The sequence below is a fragment of the Diadema setosum genome, chromosome 2 (genome assembly GCF_964275005.1).
Source record: "Diadema setosum chromosome 2, eeDiaSeto1, whole genome shotgun sequence".
NCBI lineage: Eukaryota > Metazoa > Echinodermata > Echinoidea > Diadematoida > Diadematidae > Diadema > Diadema setosum.
This window is the reverse complement of record NC_092686.1, coordinates 8,646,950-8,670,673: the sequence shown is the minus strand read 5'-3', so window position 1 is coordinate 8,670,673 and position 23,724 is coordinate 8,646,950. Positions and strand designations below refer to the sequence as shown.

At 38.7% G+C, this 23,724-nt stretch overlaps 1 protein-coding gene across 1 annotated transcript; it reads right to left on the bottom strand.

The window, feature by feature from the left end:
- Window positions 1–2,760: 2,760 nt before the first annotated feature.
- Window positions 2,761–23,570, bottom strand: LOC140239548 (uncharacterized). Its single transcript, XM_072319384.1, has 11 exons — window positions 23,478–23,570; window positions 13,947–14,143; window positions 11,773–11,953; window positions 10,924–10,957; window positions 10,181–10,272; window positions 8,587–8,826; window positions 7,077–7,325; window positions 6,128–6,409; window positions 3,751–3,969; window positions 3,370–3,660; window positions 2,761–2,983 (listed from the first exon to the last, which is right to left on the bottom strand). The coding sequence occupies exons 1-10, from the start codon at window positions 23,535–23,537 to the stop codon at window positions 3,388–3,390; spliced, it is 1,827 nt and encodes a 608-aa protein (XP_072175485.1). The 5' UTR covers window positions 23,538–23,570; the 3' UTR covers window positions 2,761–2,983; window positions 3,370–3,387.
- Between the last annotated feature and the right edge of the window lie 154 nt (window positions 23,571–23,724).

Here is a 23,724-nt window from a genome sequence, read left to right as displayed (position 1 = left end):
TTAGATATGATGGACTGGCTAGCTGTTGTTTCGGTTCTTGTAATGTACTTATGATGATGACATACATCAACTATGAAAAACCCCCCTCCAAAAAAAAAGAAGCATAATTAAAACTTAAACATAAACAGGCAATGTCGTTATTTTCTAATCTATTGCGAGACATGTATTTCGAGCTTCCCGAAATATGGGGAAGATTTCTGCGCATGTCAGCGGGACACGATGATGTCATCTTCTCATTGTTCCTTGAGACTTGAGAATACATTACGCTTTTGATTTCAATTATTTTTTTTTTCCACTTTTAATGAAACTTCAACCGTTACACTGTTATATTTGTTTGCTCCCACTCGTATTCATTCAAGCTGGGCAACTTGAACATGTGAGTGTAATATAATGCTTATACTAATAGAAAGTCGTCAGAACCTCTTGCCCCCCCCCCTCTCTCTCTCTCTCTCCCTATCTCCCTCTCGATTTATTAACAAAGTCTTCTTCACAGGGACTGGAAATATTTGAGGTATATACAATGTATACTGGAAGAACAAGGATGTCCAGAGGTATATAAGAACACACAAATTGTATTTCATATACTGATTTTTATTTCTCAAAATATACATTATATCCAAAGCAAAGGCAATGTACATAAAAAACATCTCGATGAAAGAAAGTAATTTAGCGTGCTTCTACAAAATTGAGAATAACTCACTGGCAATACAGTGCTATATAATAGCTGTAGCTAATTGTCAAAATATTGCAAGAGGAGATTATAATTGCATCCTTTGATTGATGAGATGAATAATAATGAAGCACGTAATTCTACAATCATCGCGAAACTGACTTCTCCTTGAGTTTGCATATACAATTCGTTGTACAAAATAAGGAAATTATTCATTATCTTTGTCCTTTTCATGTACTCCTCCTCCTTTCTCCTGTGAAAGATTATAAAGCTTTCGAAATCTGTACGCAAGTGTTCATATAAATATCAGCGTGATAGAATTCTAAGCTCTCTAAAAAAATATTTACATATTGCACAAACAATTCAATATAATTTTCCCGCCTAGATTGCATATAAGATCATCTAAAATGCAGGCTCATGTTATAATTATATGTCCAGCAGTGAGTAACACATTATATATTAAACACAAGTCCGAGAATACACATACCAGGTTTTTTCTGGTTCAGCACAAACATAACCATTTTACGTCTAGGGCCTATACATACAGCGTAGGTATTGTACAATGCGTAATATGGGTGACTATTGGAAATGAGGAAAAAAGAAACTATATACGGGCCTGCATGGTGAATGAACAAAATAATATTATGATTCAAAATGTTGCTTGCAAATATATTCGAATATGGAACTTATTACACATGAAACGCGTCACAGTCGAAAAACGTCAAAAACGATAAACAACTTGCTACAGAACGGTTTCCAGTTCCAAGTCCACAGTTAAAGAAATTACCGATATGTCTTTCATGAAAAGAAGGGAATCATCACTGTAAAGTTTCTTGTTGATATGGAATAAGTTGAACTGAGATTTAAACGGGCGGTCTTTATGTTTTTTCAAACAGATTTGATTGCATTATTTGAATGCAAGTTTTGGTGTGTTGTTTTTGTTTTGTTTTGTTTTTTTTTGTCCACAAACATACGGTTTGGGACTTTTTTTTTTGTTTCTTCTCAACTGCGAGATCGATAAATACATGACTGAGCGTAAAATAGTTCAAATTAAATGAACATCATTAATGAAATTATCCGAAATTCTTCACAACGGGAGCTCTCTTCGGCCTGGAGTAGATACCGAACTTTTGTGGAACAAGTCGACAACGTAAAAAACAAACAAACAAACAAAACAAAACAAACATCATTGCTATGCATTAGAGATGTACAGAGAGAGTCATGGATGATTTGATATTCACGTGGGTGTATTCAAGGAAATACCCATCACTTTCTGAATAAGGAGGAATGAGTAGCTGTTGATCGCAAGCAAACTTCGAACATGAACATCATATCAATTTGACTCCAAAAGAATCCGTTATGATATTTTGTAGACCTCACTAAACCATCAATTCATTCGGTAGATCTCTGATATATTATATAAGGAGTATATTCGACAAAAAAAATGCAGTCCTGTTACAACTGCATGAGATTCGGGACCCACAACTTAATGAAATTATGCTTGCTTTTATGAATAGGCCCCATCACATTTCTCCTACTTTGTAAAATTCATAGATCAGTATTACAGTAAACAGACGTTTTTGTGTTCATTTTCATATCGAGACAGCTGTACGTTCAGGTGAAGGTTTCATCTAATCTATACCTTTTAATTCTTGTTTTGTATCATCGTATATTAATTTTTGTTTTACATTTTCTTGAGAAATGATTGATAAATGCTAGATAAGGACTCGAGATTTTGTGAATATAAAAACATTGATTTTGGCAAGACGACTATTACGTGACCTTAAGTGTGTGTGGTGTAGTACTAGATTACACAACATCAAAAGAATGCGCTGCAACTCTCAGTAACAAAGCAGCATCCAAGCATACAGACACACACACACACACACACACACACACACATACACACACACACGCACACACACACAAATACACGCACATTAACAAACAGATACGCAAACAGACAATACTCGATGTTTGTGAACGTTGCCCTTGTTCATTGATTTCATAATTGCCGCCAATAAGTGAAATGAGATCGGTGAGGGAGATTACGCATTAGATGGAATAAAATGCAGTGCCGCGTCCTCATAAATCAATTAAGATCAAACCAATGAAACTCCTTGGTTAAACCATAAACTCTTCACAGATGTTTCTTCACCCTGGACTTGGCATGCTCCTCAAGCGCCAGATTATGAACAGTTTTACAGAGCGCCATCATTCGGTACACGGAGGCCCATGCTCATCCAACATCAAGTAGATCGCCTATATACTGTGGATGCAGGCTTCCGAATCTTGCTTCGAGTTAGGATAAACCTGGAGAAATGGAATTTCGTATAGAAACGATTATTACAATGATGTAATGACTCCTTGATCTGAAATACCTACATTACAATATCAAATTTTTGTGATGATAGAGGTACATGGCCTGCACCCTCTTTTGCGGCCTACGGATAAGCAACGCACATGATTTTAAAAAACAAAATGATCGCCATCTCTTTAATCAAAGTGAGAACATTTGTATGAGAACATCTTTTGTTTGTCAGAAGGTGTGTGTGTGTGTGTGTGTGTGTGTGTATGCATGTGTAAAGGAAGTCCTCGGGGCAACCTTCCTATTATGTATTTTAGAAATTTGATATGTCAAAAAGGTTCAAACAAACAACTGGGATGACCATGATTGAATGTGGACCACGGGATCTCACCTCTTCACGTTTCTCCCGTCACTTGAAGACCGAACGTTTTGGTTGCTTGTTGGCCTTTTGATGTTGAGCACTTAGCCGCTCAGAAAGTTCGCCCAGCACAACTCCTTGGGCGTGCTTAGGTGGAGGTACGGGTGGACGCCCCGACGCTTCGCTTTTGCGGTGGTTAGGTGGAGGGAGGGGTGGGCGTCTTGACGGTAATTCACTTTCTCCGCAATTAGGTGGAGGGAGGGGTGGGCGTTCCGACACCTCATGTCCGCGATTAGGTGGTGGGAGGGGTGGACGTTCCGACACCTCATGTCCGCGATTAGGTGGTGGGAGGGGTGGACGTTCCGACACCTCATGTCCGCGATTAGGTGGCGGGAGGGGTGGGCGTTCCGACACTTCACTCTGTCTGCGATTAGGAGGAGGTAGGGGTGGACGTCTCGACTCTTCAACTTTTTGGAGGTTAGGTGGAGGGAGGGGCGGGGGTCCAGACCCTTCACATTGTTCAAGGTTGGGTGGAAGGAGAGGAGGACGTCTTGACAATGAGGGCGCCTCACATGGTCCAGTCGAACGGCTCTGAGACGTAGACCCCCTCCTTCTGTCCACGTTCTCATACAACTGGATGTAAAGTTAACGAAAACGGAGATTCATTGTAATGGAATGGGCATACAGGACGACAGGACGGTAATCTATGCGAAGACCCCCTTTCCTATATTGTCTTAACAGAAAACCGAGCGAACGGACCAAAACACCTTTAGCAAATTGTTGACTAGTCGTAAACGAACGGAACATGCACTCCTGGAGTGAGTTTTCTTCTATAAGAACTGGTAAGTTTTCATGGTATGTCTTATCATCCGCGCATTGATGGAGGAAGACACGTATTCATTTCCCTAACTGTTTCTGAATATAATGCGGGTGTGTGAATTACTTTAACACCGGATGTGTCTGAACATAATTTTCGATAAGAAATAGTGTCAAATTTCTCAGGATATCCTGTCAAATTGCTTTCAAAAAATAAAACTTAGTTGTCACTTCAATAAACTGAAGATGGGAAGTGGATTTTTCGGGTTAAAAACATTTCACTGCAGGCATGCTTGAAGTAAAGCGTCTTGAAAATAAAAAGAAATTACTGTATTTCATTTGTAGGCTAGTATACATTCAATGTAGAAAATTCCTCATAAATTCATTTTAATTGAAAATTGAATCGAAATGAGAATTTTCTGCCTTGAATACGCATGTGTCGACTTGACCAGGTGTGATGTATGCCACCTACAATAATACTGTTCGTAGATAATCTATCTCTTATTCAATTCATTAATATCAACGTTAAGAAAAAAAGTATCAGAAAAGGGAAAGAAATTACTGTATCCGTGTATTAGTGACGACGGATGCGTGAACCAATGTTTCACTGCATGATACAACAAATCAGAAGAAATCTACATTGACATCGTACTCTCATCTTGTCTTCAGCACAGAGGCAAAAGTTCGTTATGAATATATCACATCGTTACTTAGTTGAGAGAAAAACAAAAACCACAACTTTATGGACTTATAATATAACCTTTTGTATGGTGTGGGTTCTTCCGATACAAAACTACTTGTAACGACTTTATAACAATGCACAGGGTAATTCCGACTAATATTGTGTAAGCGCCGGCCTGAGTTGGGAATCAATAAAACTTAAGGACAGGCACCATTTGAAAAGAAACGGTAACTATTTAATATACTTTAATGCACAATGTGTTTTTGTATAATCAATTATTGGCGCCATATTACTCTCGAAGCGTTAATCGCTCTATCGCTATCGATCTATACAAATAACACAGGAATTCAAGCAAGACGCAATTATCCAGGTCATTGGTACTAGTAATTCATTACATGTCTTTGATTACGGGAAAGTGAAAGCTGTATGTCGTTCAGGATTCAAACATGCTTTCACTATCATTGTATTTTCTCTGACAGGAAGATTTGCCGAAAGAGAAACTTGAAACCAGACCATGGAAATTAGAATTGCTAGAACTCTTTCGTGCGCAATACCAGGAAATATTGAGAGGGACTGATATTATTGTAGAAACAACTATCATTGATATCCCGACTACTTGATTAGAAATTTACAATATTGTTTAAAAAATAAAACACGGAAAATATTATAGGCCCTACTAAACGAAGTGTTTACTGGATGGCTAGTGTTCAAGTTAGGTACTGATTAGCAAACAATTACGGTTGACTCTTATACCGATCAGGGTCTTGAATAAGATTATAAAGCGTAATCAACGAGATCCATCATAAAATGGGAGATATGTGATCAACATGCATAGTTTATAGATAGTTGTTTCTACATTAATTAATCCCTCTCAAAGGGCTGTGAATTCGATCAGGCTGTAGCGCGTCTCCCTCACGATCCAAAGGACCCAGGTTCGATTCCCGGGTCCCACTGAGCAACGTTGCGTGTATACTCATACCGTACGTCCACTCTGGTAAGAGGTAAAACACTTCGTCACTCGGATAGGACATAATTATGGAGGTCCCGTGTGTGAGAGAGTCACAACTCACGTACCGGTACGTTAAAGATCCCGCCTGTTCATGTATACATCGCAAAGAGCACGGTGTTTAACCCGGTGAAGTGGTCACGCCTAATATCCAACTGGACCCCATGGAAGACCAGCTATTGCAGCTGAATATGGGCTACTGCTACTGGAGTATCCAGCCATCTTCTAGTAGATGGCAATCAAACAAACAAACATGGCGATTATTGGAATGAACTACAATTACTCACTTCAGGGACAGGTTCTCCCGCCCTTATGCCAGGGAATGTGGCCGTTCTTCGAACAGACGCAGGAGACGAAGGTTTGGTGAGTCTGGCCGACAATGTCCTCTTGGGCGGGACTGGGGCCGATGGTGCAGCGGGTTCAGCCGCATGCGTCGGCTTCGGTCTGACGGCGGGCTTTGCTGAAGGTCGCGGGAGCTGAGGCGGAGACTCAAGGTTCGATGGGGTTGCCGCGACGTGGTTTCCTGCGGCATGAACGCCAATGTTTCCGTAGATCGCTTCCTCAACCTTCTGTAAAGAAGCGGGAACGACAAATAAAGGGGTCACGTTTTTTAACACTCACAGCGTGACATGTTACGTCCCTCCCTTAACCCTCTTTTATCATGTCGATTAGTATCGTCCATATTAGATCCTGACGTTGAAAGATCACATGAAGTGATCGAGTCAAGCTTACACTTATTCAGATCTTAAAGTTTAATCTTATCAGTTGTTCACAGCTTTACATACTTTATGACGTATCCATAGGGGATTGGCATCGGTGAAGAAATTATTATGTCAACAAATTACAAGCTGAGGCACGTTGTATTTACAAAAGTATAATCTATTCCAGAACACAATGTGTCTCAATTCACAAATATCTGACAGACAAATGCCGCTTCAAATATTGAGAAGAGAACCAGTTATTCTTACAAGACATGGACTGAAATCGTAGAAATTTGTCTTGTCGCCTACTCAGGTAAACTACGATATCATTATGCCAGCAGTAGCATAAAGGTAGTCTTGAGATAAAGTAACGGAAACTGTGATCTGCTGATAGTTGTATAGGTGTGTCATTCATGTCATATGATTGCGCAGTTTGTTGTTTGCACCAGTCGGTGCTCAACAAGGGACATGAGTTAACCGGAACCAATAGGACAGTGGTAAGTGATGCATCCTCTATATACTGCTAAGGATGTACCTCCTGGTCCTGTGGCTTAGGTCCTGTCCACCTAGTCCTAGCCGAACCACGCCGAGTTACGTAGTTCCCCTCAGACGAACGAGCTGATTGCTGGTTCGTGGCTAGCTTTGTGTCGTACACCGGCAACCTTGGTTCCCTTCGCCAGTCCCGCTCCCCAGAAGTCTCCTCGCCCTTAGGAACTGGTCTTCGAGGACCAAAGTCTTCGGTAGTACTGTCTGTCGGTTCTTCGTACAAAGGCTGCTCCGGTTCCTAACAAAAGGAATACAACAGTAATGGCGTGATTAATAATTGATAACATTTAAATTGCACTTACAGTATCGATATATGGTCAACTCGACAGGAACGTACAAACTTGAAGCTATATAAGCAAAGACCACTCATCTGGCATGGTTCTTGGAACGGGAGAATGCATCCACAACGTGTGTGCGTGTGTGTGTGTGTGTGTGTGTCTTTGTACGTGTATGTATAAACTCATTCTTGTACTATTCATGTGAGAGAGGAACAGCAGGAGTATCCCCTGTACACCCTAGGAGGTTTTCTGTGTTGACATATATCATGCAGAATTCTGCTCTCATTGACGGTCGCTCTTTCCCATAAAACGGACCTGTTGACTGCCCTTTGACCACCTAATGAAAACTCGTAAAATCATCTCTTTTTTCCCAACTCGTATCCAATAAGGTTTCGTTTCGCTTTCGTTTGTCGATCGGATTTTCAATCAGCAAAGTTTAAATGTTGGAAGACTGATGATCCAGTGAGGTTTGAACCTCGATTGAGAACCAGCAACACAACCATCGCACCATCAGACATTGATTTCGAATCACCGATGTGTGCAACGAACCTTGACACTAAGTTTATTCGGCAGTTATACGGACAGTATCAATTTATGCAATGTTAAAAGACGTAACATGAGGCAGGAACAGCAGACAAAACGGAAATAGTTCCAAGACACATAACTTACTTCCTTCAAAATCTTTGCCCCGCTTTAACAACTTGTGACTACTTCGTAAGTAAATTATTATTTCTTCACGAAGAGAATTAGGCCCCTACAATATTGTTAAGGTGCTGTCACACTGTCCCGATATTGGCTAGACCACGATCTATACGGATATGGAATTTGCAAATTCGGGCGAAGATTGCCCCAACTTGGTTAAAAGTCAAATAACAGCCGAAGCAAGTACAGAAAGTCACCCAATGGCACCCGAACTACACACGAATGCTACACGGAGATGTGAATCTTTATCAAGAAGTTTACCCGGAAGACACACCGAAAGGAAACACAATAGCTACACAAAGATTTTGCCACTGCTTGTGACGTTGCTACTGGGGCCTGAGAAACTCCACAGGCGGGACACACAATAGCCCAAGATGCCCTTATGAATGAGCCGGTGTTCATTCGATCAGAGACGAATTGGAACATTTCCTCTATCGTGTGTCCATCTTTGTTAAATTTCGGAACAATGTGACGCCTGCATCATGGTCTACATTTCATCTATGTTCGATGGTCATTTACCTGTGATTTTAAAAGCCCGGCTTGTTGCAGTGCTATCTTGAGTTTCTCTTGCAGTGATTCTTGTAGATTATCCACTTCAGAGCGCGACTCGTCACCCGTAGCAACCGCGTCTGTGCCATACTGGTCGCCTTGGGAGGTGGCGGGAGTCATGTAATAGTTGTCTTCTTCCAACTCTGCGTCTTGGTAGGTCCTGCTCGTTTCGTTTGGATGGCCTCCTTTACCAGCCGCTCGCATCAATTCCTTATATGAACAGGGAGCGATTACACGTATACTACAGTTGAACCTTACACTAGGATTAATGATTACGCGACTGCGTAATATACAGTATTCAAAGCGGTGTATATATGCATTTAAATATTAAGCCAAAAGATCTAATCAAAAAAAAAAAAAAAAAAAAAAAAAAAACAATGCGAAATGTGTATTCTAGTCTTTACTCATGCGATGATTATTACTGTTCATCAGCCGACAGCTGCGCTTAATTCCCGGATTATACAAAGACAAATAACTATTGTACGTGAGGATAACCTTTACACCTCAGGATTCCTTTTTGGTCTCTGAAACTGAAAGTGAAAGAATTTATGACATTGACCATGATTCCATATCGACTACTAATAACCTAGAACTATTTAGACTTAAAGAGATATGTGTATAACATTGCACGTTGTCGATTAAATGCTCTGAGGTGCAAGGATTGAATGCAAAACAAATAATTTTGTTCGTTGAAGCAACTAATGTGCAATGTGTGCATGAACTGTAACGTTCATTGGGTGCAAAGCCTTGGATTTGACTTTCATTCTACGAGTTTGTAACGTTAGCTACACCATTTTACTTGCATATCGACGACCATATTCGTATGCGAATATCTATCGTTAGGATTATTTCTTACATAATTTGGGGTTTGCATGTTGTTATGTATTTTGTGTGTTAAAGTACTTTGTGTGACATGTGTCAATCTAAAGAGGGTTTTGAAAGCTTTTCTGCGTAACCACAAAAAAAAAAAACTTAAGTAGAAATCAAGAAGATTATATTGAGTCAATATCTTTGATCTAAAATATCCACGTAGGTCCAATCTGTTAAAAAGCGCCTATGATTCGCTATTTGGGTGGTGGAATAATGCATTTACTATCATTGGCAGTCTTTTCATAGGAAATTATGTTAACAGAGACCATAAGTTATAGTTACGAGTATGTTCAGACGGCGATCCTTAACCTCGAGGATAAGCTTTATGGGGGTGCCAAGCGTCGCACGGTCGATTTCGTAACGAAATCGACCGTGCGACACTTGGCGCACCGTAAAGCTTATCGTCGAAGTTAGCTTATCCTCAAAGTTAGCTTATCTTCAAGGTTAAGGATCACCGTCTGAACGTAACTATTATCAGAGTGGTCTTCAGGCTTCACACGCATTCGCAAAAGTGTTTTGAGACACCTTCTTTGTATTCAGCCTGGTGCATGTTTGAATGTGCGTTTGTGTGTGTTTGTGTATCATGCGGACATACTTCCGTGATGTGTGTTTGTACGTCTCTCTTGCTTCTCTGTCGACTATAGCCAAATCCGGCATAGTTATTGGATAGAAACACACAGCATAAAATAATTACATTGAGGTCGTGCAGATCTTTATAAGCATCACGTGTTTCCGTGAGGGTGATGTTGAAGTCGACGTTGAGATACGCCTCGGAACCATCTTGGTCTATCGTGGAGAGATGATGAAAGAGGAAAAAGGGTTGTATAAGCCTGTTAATTATATATGAATACTCTCAATGTCATCAATCTTTGAATAAAATTCACTACAATAACTATCTCTATATATGATACCACCACTTCCACTATGTACGATGACAAAAATGCATATTCACCATAATTATCATGAGTATTATCTCCATCATCGTAAATATTCTCACCATCACTACCATTACAATCATCATTTTCATAATTATGGATATATCCTCATTGCCTCCTTCATGATGGAGAAGGCTCTGTCATGTTTTGCATGTTTTATACGCAGAACGAGTTCCACAAACAAAGTTGACAAAAGAGGATTATCTTTTGCAAAATGAATCATAATGACTTGCTGTTCATATTCTCACGACATAGATAGACGGACATATCTGACATCACTGCTATGACATACATAATCCTCTCCACACACTCGTGCACACATACAAACATGAAACAGCACATTTCATTGACTCCAATACTTCAGAATATTGTCCACGAATCTCAGTTGTTAAGTGCAGTGTAGGAACAACCATCATGTTCGTTGCAAATGATATTAATCTTTTTAGTCCACAGATACTACATCAAAATGATGATATCAAATGGTGTGTTTGTTGGTTCTTACCATAAGAGTCAATTTCCGGAGATCGGAGCTTATCCTATATAAATGATATAAATGATGATATAATGTTTCATCGAATGAATGAATAAATGAATGAATGAATGGATGAACGAATGAATGAATAAATAAGATTGATAATCATGAATTTACGTGAAATGTTTCCTGAAAGTACCAGGCAAATGTCTTTACGTAAATTACATTCAAACTTACAGTCAGAGTTTACACGACTCCAAATTAGTTAGGGCAAAGGATACTACTAGTATAGAATAGTCATTTACTATGAAGCCTATCACCATTTGACATAAATATTGCGATATACTTTACTTGTTGGTTTCTTTTTGTACTTGTTTTTGTCAATTCAGGCGAGAGTTGTAACAAAGCATAACAAGTATTATGCATTGTTGAAAGAAACCAGCAATATAATAATGCTACATAAGTATAGCTGACGACATTGTTTCCAAGAGGAGCATAACAAAGGACAAGAAATACTATGGAAATGAATACAACCTAAACACAATTTTGACTGGATCATTTTCGATGGGAAAGTAAGAGTCAAAGTATATTATGTATAAATACGATCTTAATTACCCTTAGTAGCATTTTAAGCGCAAACATTGCGTCTTTTATGGGTTCTTGTCATTCCCATTACCGCATGATTGCCAGGTAATTATATCTACTCGTTAAGGATCAAGTGGCTAGAACATCTCAAAGGATAATTGGCCCTGTACTATTCGAACCCACGATTTTCTTTACCCACTATATACCACATTATGTCCCCATTAGTTTTATGATAGCAGTTGATACCATCTTACGAATAATAGGACTGAATGCAAAATATATATCAATGCATACTCCTCGCGCACGAATGTCGCTCAGCTGTTGTTGAAAGATGGCCGAAGGGACAGCGAGGCCGGATTGGACTGATCGTTCGGCACCCGGGGTGGGGACTGGCGGCGCCACGGGGCAAGATCGATGAGTAGGTCGAGGCGCCGGTTCACCACTCAAGGCGTAGAACCAATCCATACATTCTTGTCTAAACGTTTCAGGGGAAAACAAGTGTTATACAACAACACACCTTTAAATCTGCCACCATTTCGAGAATGTTTCGTTCATGAATTACTTTTAACAGCATACCGATTCAATACAGAAAATGTAAGTGCTACGCCGAAGGTCTAACTGTTGAACTCGTGCCAATTTTATGGTGTTGTTATTAGTAACACGTTGAATGTAATGGGAATTCTTACACAGGCTCGTTTGTGAATTTCAGAACTAGAGACATTGTCGGAGATCATCGACATTATAAGCTCATAATGAAGACAAAGGCATGCAGTGCAAGGACCAATGTTAGACATCAATAATTTATTTACTTTACACATTCACTTTACGCATTTGAATTGTATGTGTGTGCGTGCTTGTGTGTGTGTGTGGGGGGGGGGGGGTGGAGTTCGGGTCCAGGGGCCTGTCATTTATGGTGGGGTCCATACTCCTTACGCAGGGGGCAACGTCAGGATGCGAGTTGAGGATGGATATTTGGGTACGGAAGCCCAGAACGGAATTTCAGTTTTGTTCAAGATTGAATATGTACTTTTGTTGTTTTGTACAGCCAGAAATGTTCCTCTACTTTATTGCCAAATTGAAGTGCTGGTTTGTGTGTGTGTGTGTGTGTGTGTGTGTGTGTGTGTGTGTGTGTGTGTGTGTGTGTGTGTGTGTGTTGAGGTCGGTGGTGCGAAACCGTGGGACATGTAAATAGATCTCTGGAGTATACCAATGATTTACACAAAGACATGATTGTGTGGGCGTGTGTGGAGGTCTTGCGTTTGTTTTCGTGTACCTATAATGATAGGAGTCCTTGAAATGAAATGACTGTTGGCAGTCGTATTGAAGTGGATATAGATGCATGGAAAGGTGAGGAAATGGCTATTCTCTTGACAAAAGTACTTCTGAGCGAAACTGCACGTAGTGATAGAGAGACAGCTATACATATAGAGAGATAGCGTGAGGTTTCTTTCCGGAAAAAAAAATCCCTGAAATTATTATACGTAGTGAGAACTTTCCCAGGTTTCATAGTGATCTGCGTTTAACGAAAAGGGTGTCGCAGAAGTAGCGGGAAACCCTTTTTTACGGTTCTTCTTAACATTTTCTAGCAAGAATATATACTATAAAATTCCTTCTCTATCTCTTTCTTTCTCCATCTGCTGTGTATCTGTCTTTCCATGTCTACCTATTCATCCAACTATCTTTCTGTCTGTCTGTATGTCTGTACCTAATCGCCTTCTTTTTCTTAAATCATCAATCAATATTCCGTCAAAAGGATATTTTCCGCATCTTTCCCTTCCCAAGCAGGACAACTCTTAGATTCCACCATTCACAAAGTCCAAAAAGAAGATATAAAAAGAATACACAAATATATTTCTTCTATATGTAATCATCTGTAAAGTGCAGTGAAATTCTTAACAAGTCTGAACTGCGCTATATCAAAACCAGTTATTATTATTATTATTATTATTATTATCATTATTATCTTCTTCTTCTTGTTTACCGTACATTGCACAAAATGCCCTGCCTACTTTCAAAATACTCTTCATCTTCACCAATCACCACGAAATCTCCGTTCATCAAACTCGCGAAAATTACAGGTACCTCGAATCAAGCATAATTGGGGGGATCGCGCTTTTTCATTCATGGGCCCAAAACTTTGGAATAGCCTGCCAAAATCTCTTCGACAAGCATCTTCTATTGATGGTTTTAAAAAGAACCTTTAGACCTATCTTTTTAATTTAAATTGACAATTATTTACCTGTATGTATATGTGTACGTATATTGTTTGTTTGTTTATTGTTCTTATTATCTTCTGTGATACTGTTGTAACGTGATACATTTATGTACTCTGTTCTATAGCGCCATGAGTATCTTTTTAGGTAGAATGAGCGCTTTATAAGAGTCTCTCTATTATTATTATTATTATTATTATTATTATCATCATTGTTATTTAATGAATAAAATAAAACCATGATGTCGAGCCTAACCTGTTCCTGGCTCTGAGAAATGTGATCTTCTCGTCGCCTCCCCGCACACAGAGAATGTTGCCGCGTTTGCTGATGGACACATCTTTCACCGTCTTCCTAAGCATGGTGTGCTCCAGCGTGATGCCCAACTTGACGCGGCCACCTGATGTCGAGCGATCCTTCACGGCGGTGCAGTAGCACTCCTCTGACTGAGCGCTCTGTGGGGAGGAAGGGGAGGGCAAAAACAATAAAATAGTACTGATAATAATAAAATGATCTTCTTTACCAAGAGTAGCCTCTTCAGTGTTGCCACTGTTCTACCAGAGGGCCCTGTCATTAGTATTACCCTAGCGTTGCCAGGTACCCATTTACACACCTGGGTCGAGAGGGACATTGTCCAAGGACGTAAGAACTGGGCGGGAATCGAACTTGGGTCCTCTGTTTGGGATTAGGGAGTCTTATCCACTATGCAACAGCGCTCCCACAAGCAAACAAAACATATTAATACAACAAAACATTTACAGCTGAATGATTAGATGAATGATAAATCAATTCAAGATGAAATCCTGTCAAATTAATTACTTTCTAGGACAAAGAAAGAAACACTTGACCCAGTTCGACCCATCAGCTCCCCGAGGAGGCTCTGAGAATATCTACAGTAATATATCTCTCTGACAAATACAACATTTTCACATTAAAATAAGGAATACTGTGAAATCTCCCCAAGTGTGTTTTTGAGATCATTATACTACTGTGGCACCACTTATTGTTGCAGGGGAAACATCTTGAAAGTGTAACGCACGAAATAACCGAAACTTCAAAGATTCATTAAATTTTGCACGGATTGTCTCTTTATCTCACTCAAACTTTCATTGGATGTTTCATAAATAGTCTTTCTGCATGCATCATCTGAATCCGCATTCATTGTTAAAGAAACGACTCCTCTAAAACAGCAAGTTCTATACATGGATGATAAATGAATGAATGTTTTCGGCAGCTTGAATCAACGAGGCAAAACATTTCATCAGTTCAAGTCATACGATATGTAATCCTCTGTGTATATATTTAGGTTACACGTCCATCAAGAGGAGAAGGTACTGGACCAGCTATGACATAGTTAATATCAGGGAGGTGGAAAGAAATCTCTTTTCACCTCCCTGGTTACTACGATATCAAAACGGCAACTTCCAGAGAGCATGGGAATGGGTAGCCGACTTCATGAGCATGGCATTATAATAGGCCTATAAGGAAAGTATCTGCATCATAAACACCGAAATAATCACAAGAAGCTTCACGTTATGGCCGGAGCTTCACTGGACATCTCTGGCACAACTGTTGAGGCACAATGAAGGCGAGTACACCTCCCACAACTCTGTTTAGCACTCTCTTCTTTTTCTATAATTCCCATATATTCATTCACTCATTGATTTCAGAATAAATCATTATCATGCATGTGCATTTACTCCATAAAAATGTCAATTCCTCACCTCTATCGAACTTTCGTGAGAAAACAAAGGAAATTCAATTCCCCATTAGGTAACAACAAATTGGAAAGATTCCACACCTTAAATAGTAACCCTAAAAAAATAATATGAAATAGAAAATGGGCTTCTTCCGACCTCTGATCTGAGCACAAAATGAAAATCACCCACAGGTTCTACTTAGCTGGGGGAAAACCGCAGTCTGAACAATGGCAACAGGTCGTAACAGAAACGTGTAGAAGTCACATGGCGAGGAAAAATGCAAAAACCCATTGTGTTCAGAAGGAATAAAAGGCCTCGTACAACTTGAAAATACGTTTGCAACCTGAATGTTACTTTCACTTTTCATATCTAATCACGCTAAACAGGAGGAGGGTGCGATACTATAGCGCAAAAATAAAGCGAAATATCAACTGCAAATTTTGATAGTGGTCAGACCTGACTAGCCTCTGAAAAGGTGAATCATTCAATGAAAGGGTTACATAACAATGAAGAGAGTAATCGGTGTGAAATATCACACACACACACACACACACACACACACACAGACAGACCTGATATAGACTAGTTAAATATCACAACCAATTTAGTTTGATTGACCCTCTACGCGCCATGTTAATATCTCGTCCATATTATGTTTGTGTGTGTGTTTGTTAGTTAGTTTCAAATTTGCTTCGTTGGCACAGAAAAGATGAGCGAAATGGACAATATTGCAGTGTTTGCGAACTCTCAATTATCATATCAAAAAATAAAAGCAACCCTGTATCGACATGAACTTGAGTGATGATGTTCCAAGTGCAACAAACTTCTTTTATTTTTCCCGGGGACAAAGTCCGGTCATTGAGCGTCATCTTATTGCGCCTTCCCTATACAGGAAAAGATCATATGACATATAACCGTCTAGGGAGCAATGCCAGATTTGGCGAGTGCCAGATGATTGGATTAGGGAGTGGATAATTTTAGGTGGAAGCGTGCCAACTCGTCATAAAAAGGAAATGAAGCCTCTGCCAAAATGAAAAAAAAAAATGAAGGAGAAAAAGAAAGAAAGAAAAACCATCGCCACGGACACAGTAATTGATAACCTAAGTGTGTCACAAGTTCTTCTGTCATGTTTTATATATCCTCTTTGTCTGCAAGCAAGAATAAATAATATACAGATAAGCAGACTAGGATTCTTGGATAGGCAACGAGAGTGGAATGTTCATGACAGAGAAATTTATGTGTTCCGCAGATCGAGATACATTGTTTGAAGTTGCAGAGGTGATAGTTTTATTTGATACGACGCTAACGCCATCTACGTCTGGTCGGGATTGGCAGACAGTGTTTGCTTTCAGCGTTGTTGTTTCAGTGTGTTGTTTACATCAATCAACTGCAGAAATCACAGTTTGTCCCCTTAAAGGAACTATGCGATGCACAAAGCATGTTGACTTGTATTGATTTACAATACCTTGATCATCACTTAGTGGCCAAAAGAATACCTAAATTATTATGTTCCATATAATGATATTTCTATTTTCCCCAGATTAAAATTTTATACCTGGATACGCCCCCAAAACCTTCCTAACCTGGATTCTGCCAGTGACGTCATCTGTCAAAATTTGCTAAAGTACTAATATGACTAACAAAAGAAAGTGGAATGCACCTTCCCCTATGAGAGACCGAGGACAACGTGCATGCTTCCATGCTGTGTCTTTTGTTATTAGTACAATGCACAGCATAGAATCATTTAAATTATGCCCGGTCTAGTGAAAGGTGCATTCTCATGTCTTTTATTAATCACATTAGTATACTAGTAATGATTCTCATATGATGTCACTGGCACTATCCTGGTTTGCAAGATTTTTTTTTTTTTTTTTTTGTGGGCTTATGCAAGTAATCTGAATAAAAATAGTAGAAGAATTATTATGACATATATGACAAGTATTTAGATATTCATTTGGACACACACGTGATGCTGAGGGTATAATGAATTAACGCAAGTCAACACGTATTTGCATTTTATAGTTCCAATCAATGAGACATGCTGATCCATGGTCCTGGGAAAAGTCGTCGCACGTTTAAATCGTTCTGCAGGTCAGTGAGCCCCTGGATCAGTGATCCCATGGACCTAGGTCCATGCTGATCCCACTGGTCGCTCTATAATTCCATGTTTGGTATGTGGATTCAAGGATGGCAAAGGCTTAAACTTTAGGCCTATCATGTGAACTCAAACATCTCAACCATCAACCGAACCGTCCAATAGATCATAGAACTTCTGACAGAACTGCGATTACCGTTCGGCGTAACCAGTTTCCTGGCGTCAGTTTTGCCATCAAATCTTCAATCTGTCATCCCTAGAAATTTCCCTTATAAACAGAAGCCGTCTTGGCATTGGGTCAGAGAACTTGTGTAACACTATTCCTGCAACCATGGTAACGACATTGTAAGTTGATAAATTTCCACAGCAATCTGGCTATTCAAGCACAAATCTCATCCTAATACATTGAACGAAATACTATTTTTCCTGTTTGCCTATTATCACTCTTTACGAAGAGGGGTAAACAATGAATCACCTCAACACTGCATACGTTCATAAGTACCTATTTGTTACATGATGCATCATACTTAATTTCGTATATTACACGTGTGCATACTGATGTTCGTAGGTGTATGGACACATAAATATGAAGATGTAATTTAGGGAAAGATTACAACGGAAAATAATTGCTTCTTTTCTTCAATACAATGAAAGAATAATTTTCTGTCCAGAATTGTCAAGAGATATTAACATGTCCTGAAATTAGAAATGAAAAAAAAAAAATCAACCCGGGATACATTAACAATATTCCCTACACTATTCAGTTGCTTTTTTTTTTTAAATCTATACTGGACATGTATATAGAAGAATACTACATTATCAAAATCTTGCGTTTATCGTGTTTATGCTCCCATATAATCACTACACTATACTCATACTTTGAACTCGTTATGAAACTGATCGTAGACACATGCTCGTATACCTGAGTATTTTTATGCTTTTTTTTTTAATCAATCAGTACATATTCTCTTTCTTTTCTCTCTTTTTTCCCTTTTCTTTCTCTTTTCTTTTACTTCTTCTGCTCTTTGTACCTTGTTGTTTTAGCTTTCATAGTAGTTTCGTCATTAGTACTTTGTGTCCTATCTCCATTGCAAAACGAATTTACGTTGATACTTTTTTTTTTCCTGGAACACGCGGTCACAAGCTTTGCTTTTGCGGTTCCTTCATATTTCACATGTTTGTTATAGAGAATTGTCTTTATGTACATATTATGCTGACACACTTTCTTGTCATGACCAACTTCATATCATATTTTGTATTTTGCTAATTGCTTATTTGTGTTTTTGTTTCTTTTTTGTAAAGTACATATAACAGATGTGAAGTGAATATATGAAAATAAACAGTTGGAACTGTTCACTGTGTCTCGGGTCTAAGACCAGTGCAGCTTCAATAATTCAAAATTCAAAATTCAAAAATCTTTGGCCGACTGAAAAAAAAAAATACGGGAAGCCATGAGCTGCAGTTTATACTGTACCATATCCCTTGATCAATCTACCAAGTATATAATGAGGACTAAATATCTTAGAATGATGAGTGTAGAAACATTCTCTTACACTTGACCTTCATTCTCTTGCACGATAACACTTGTTAATGCATCTTAACATGCCATCAATATTAACACTTGTCTTGATAATGATTTATTTTCTACGTTGTCAAAGACATGATAATACAATTTGGTTTAGCGCCAAATCTTACGTGAAATCTTGACTTTGACCCTTAACTGACATTGGAATTGGGACAGTAGAAATGAATTACGAAGTAAGATCCGCAAATCTTTTGCGTCTTGTGTAAATAAACTCTTAAAACACGGAAGTATGAAAGGAAGCGTGTTTTTCGCGCTGTATGAAAATGAGGAAGCAAATAACGATAAATCCACGAATATCGCTTGCACTCGAGTCGAGATACCATGGCGGTTTTAAAAAAAAAAATTATGGATGCAGATACATGAGGACGAATTGGTACAACACAGCCGCGGAAAGTGGGGGAGGGGGGGGGGGGGGAGCTACTATTGGTCCTTGATACCCCCGGCCCGCAGCCCCTCCCCCTTCTCCCACCCACTCTAAAAAGTTCTGCGGCCCCTGCATCTATGTCGCCAAAAACACTTGTGAAAAGCATGCATGCCTACTATTTTTTCCTCAAACTCCCACTTAGAATTGAACAAAAAAGTGAATGGAAATACATGTATCATGAAAAGGTTTTTGTCCAAGAAAGAAACAATTTCCAGAGAGCAATAAAATAGCCTTTATGTGTCAGTGTAATTTATATTTGTATTTATATTTATATTGTATAAATTTGTATGAATCTTTGAAATGAATTCAAAACAAGAGATAAAAAGCATCCAGCAATGTCTGAAAAAAAAAAACCCAACTGTATGCATAACTCTGCCCGAGGCAATATGCAAAGACATAATTGCATTTTTTTCCTCTCTCTCTCAGCTTTACAATGGGGCTTTCTAGACGCATAATGATACAGTTTTTCGAATAAAGCCGAGACCTATTCAGGAGACGCCGAACTTTTTTTTTTTTTTTTTTTTTTTCGGGGGGGGGGGGGGGGGTGTGGGCCGATGGGGATCTATCGGGTCAGTTTTCCCGGTGGAAATTTTGGGTAGTCATGTGTTTTATTGTCATGTTGTTTCCGTGGATTGAGCAAATGCAGACAAATTCACTAAAAACACATTCATGAGAATTTAAGAAAGCAAGAAAAAGTATCCAAGAATTTCTAATATTTCAATCTGAATAAATATAGAATACGTTCTATACGATGATTTGCTTCAAGATCTGATTCACAGTTTGAAAGTTATCCGGCAACTCATGGACAAGATTATATCAGCTCTTGATCCAAGTGTATTCTACGGATATGACAATGCAAATATAGTTTTCGCTTTTTGCAGGAATCAATGTGTATCATGACATTGTGGCATAAAAGAACATAACGCCTTCGTTAGATTTTATCTTCGAGCAAATTAGAACCAATGACGAATTTCTGCATGCTCTGTACTTGCGGCTCCGTTATAAACCAGACCCACCATTCGGTATACGCGTATTGCGGCCGTATTAAACGACGATAAGACTAAAATAGGACGTGTCTTGGTAAACAGAGAAAGCTCCAACGCTACATGTTACCCACAAAATCGACAGGAAATGAATAATGGAATGTGAGCTGGAAAGGGATTACAGTAGGCTCGCGCTGAAAGTTAAGGGAGTTATGATGTCAGATCAGTGGAACGCCAAGCGGGCGTGATCATAGTAGAGATAGTAAGCATGTGACTTCTAGTATTGTTGGCCACGGGTCTCTTATAGTTCTATGAACATCATCCGTATAGGTCCCCCATCATGGATTGACCAGTTTTCACGCGGAATTATCTCCAAGCGACAGGGGCTTCGAGCTGGAGCCTGGATAAAACAGCTCCTCGTAATTCACAACTAAACTTTGGCAGAAAAATCTTACAGACTAACCAGATTTCCAGAGGATGAGGCATGGTCTTTAAACTATCCTGTAAAGGAAAATATGAGTGGAAAATTTGTTTTGATGATCATAGCAACGTAATTATATAGAACATATTTTTATTCTGGGGGGGGGGGGGTGCAAACTAAGTGATGATATAGAGTATCTATGAGATGTAAACAAATCACAGCATCCACTATGGGAATCTTACGATAATAATGAGATTACAATTTAATCATTGTAACAATTATTATGACACTGATCATTATTTTTTCACGAAAAAAAAAAAGTGATGAATCTCAACGTGACACAATGCATATTGACAATTATTTCACTTTCGTTACTTTACCAACCATTGTAATGTATCCTTACTGTAAGTTTTTAATTATTGTTTTCTTTGTATAATGTTATAAATGCATAATTTTTTTGCCACTGAAGAAAGTGAGATTTATGTTTATATATTATTTCACTGTGAAAAACGAAATAGATTGGAACTGAACTAAATCAAAAGTTGTTGCTGTTTTGTTTCGAGAGAGAGAAGTTTTATGACTCCTTTTATCTCATCATTATCAAAACTCAACTCCGTGCTCAAGGACCAGTAAAGTCGGACAAGCAGAAGAGTGAAAGCTGAAACAAATTCAGGCAAAATATGAGAAAATTTCGGATTTCAAGAGGCTTACAGGATTTAACAATAATGTATCGGTCGCAACCACATACATAATGATACACTAATGAAATTAGGGACTCGTTCAGAGCAAATATAGGTACCTATAGTTCACGATCGGTATAACGTATCAAATATAACTCCTCCCTTTACAATTATATAGTCATTGTTAGATTAAAGGATTTAATACAAATGATACACAATTCATTTCCCTTTAGAATCTAATTAAAAAGGAAATTTAGAAATTATTTATGTATTAGACTAGTGACGTGATGGTATCATTAACTCCTCTTCTGGTCACTTGATACGTACTAATAAAATCAATATTACCACACCATGAAAACACGTAATTTTTGAAATTTTGTAATCTGTACGTTTACTTCTTTTTTTAAACTTCAATGATTTATTTCACCTTTTGTCAAAGTCAGTTTTATCAGGGGGATGTTTTTGTTTTCCTTTTAAATGTGTTTGAATAAAGGGACAAATAGTTTAGTGGCCATGGATGGGTTATATAAAAGATTTTTGTCGGGATTGATAAGAGCAATATATAAACTACATTATAAATGGGACTTTTCCTTTATCAACTGCCAATACATTTATTAACGGAACAGTCATCTGAACAATACTAGAAAAAAAGAAGACATCATCATCGACCCTAATGATCTGTTTCATTTCAATTGTCATTAACTTCATTTTCTGATTCTGCTGACGCGATTTTGAAGTGCTTTGTTCTCTTATTCACCTTACAGTAAAACAGCAAACCGTCTTGCTCTGCAAAATAGATATCTTCCAAAAACGAAACCTCTGCGGGAGAGGAGAGTCAGTGACAAATATACAGGGGTATTAATCTTTCATGGCAAAAACAAAAGTTGAAAGTAGTCAGCCGATACCCTCATCAAGCTACGGAAATATATATTTATCAATTCCTTGACGAGCCCTCGGGACATTATATATCAGAGTCAATTGCAACTGTCAGACTTTTGAGTATGTGATCCATGTACTACAAGCCTATTATAGGTTTTTAGTGGACCATCACTCTTTTTTCAATACCTACTTTATTGCTATTCTAAAAGACATGGCCATATCTTCTTAATCATTCCACTTATATCATATCTTAATATGTACCATGCGATACATCTTTCGTTTTGTATTTATTTTTTTTTCCTTAATTGAAATTGATTAATCTATGACATTGTTTTACGTATGCTTTTTATTATATCATACTTTGTTTCAATTCTGGGCTGGATGGAGAATAAAACTAAACTAAACTGAACTGAACTGTATAGGCCTATGCGTTTGGATGCATATGCATCGCTTGTTTTGTTTTGCTTTGTTGTTGTTGTTATTTTACGTTGTAGACCTGAGGGCAATGAATCTGGATCAAGATATCCTCACCAGCCTAGAACTCTGTAACAAAAATCGATTCTCTTGATATCAGGAACTGTGAAAACACCCGCCTACATGCACTAAATACAAGCAACGGTACGCTTAGTGAATACGACTGTATGGGACACGTTATACTCCTTTACAGATCAACTAGTCAAGGCTATACTGCATAAGAATGGAACATTTTGTTTGGGAGTAGTATACGTCCATATAGCCTACCAGATGTATTGTGAGTACATATAGATATACTTATTAAGTATATTTATGTCTGGGCCGGAGTGCAACATATGAGCGGTCTCCATCAACACACACTCCACAGTCATCAGCAGGAAAAACGTGGATATTAGAAACGCGAAAACGGCTCAAAGTATGATAAGAGATCTACAACTTTACTATACAAGCACAACATCCACACAGTCCATAGCTCTGTGGAGTCCGATCATTCGTCCGAACTCAGGTATCTGCGCTACATATTCTGATACAAATAAATCATACATTACCTGTTCTTTCTCCTGCATCTGCAGAGATCCCTGCTTTATGATGATTTTATCCTGTGCCATTTTCCCCAAAATGACACGCGAAAAAGAGCTTGTTATTTCAGACAAGAAGAAACGAAACGGACAATGGTGTATTCACATATCAGAGACAGCCATTGAGTATTTACGCGTCTCTACTCGTTGGCTGCGAACAACGTGTATGACGCCAACCCGAAAGTCCCCGCTCAGTCAAATTTTTAAGTTTGTCGCG

Excerpts from the sequence above, each read along its gene's own strand:
- LOC140239548 (XM_072319384.1), bottom strand. The coding sequence starts at position 23,537 with ATGGCACAGGATAAAATCATCATAAAGCAGGGATCTCTGCAGATGCAG. Across the intron at positions 14,144-23,477 it reads AGATGCAGGAGAAAGAACAG|AGCGCTCAGTCAGAGGAGTG; the intron begins GTAATGTATGAT and ends TCCTCCCCACAG. Across the intron at positions 11,954-13,946 it reads TTTCTCAGAGCCAGGAACAG|ACAAGAATGTATGGATTGGT; the intron begins GTTAGGCTCGAC and ends TGAAACGTTTAG.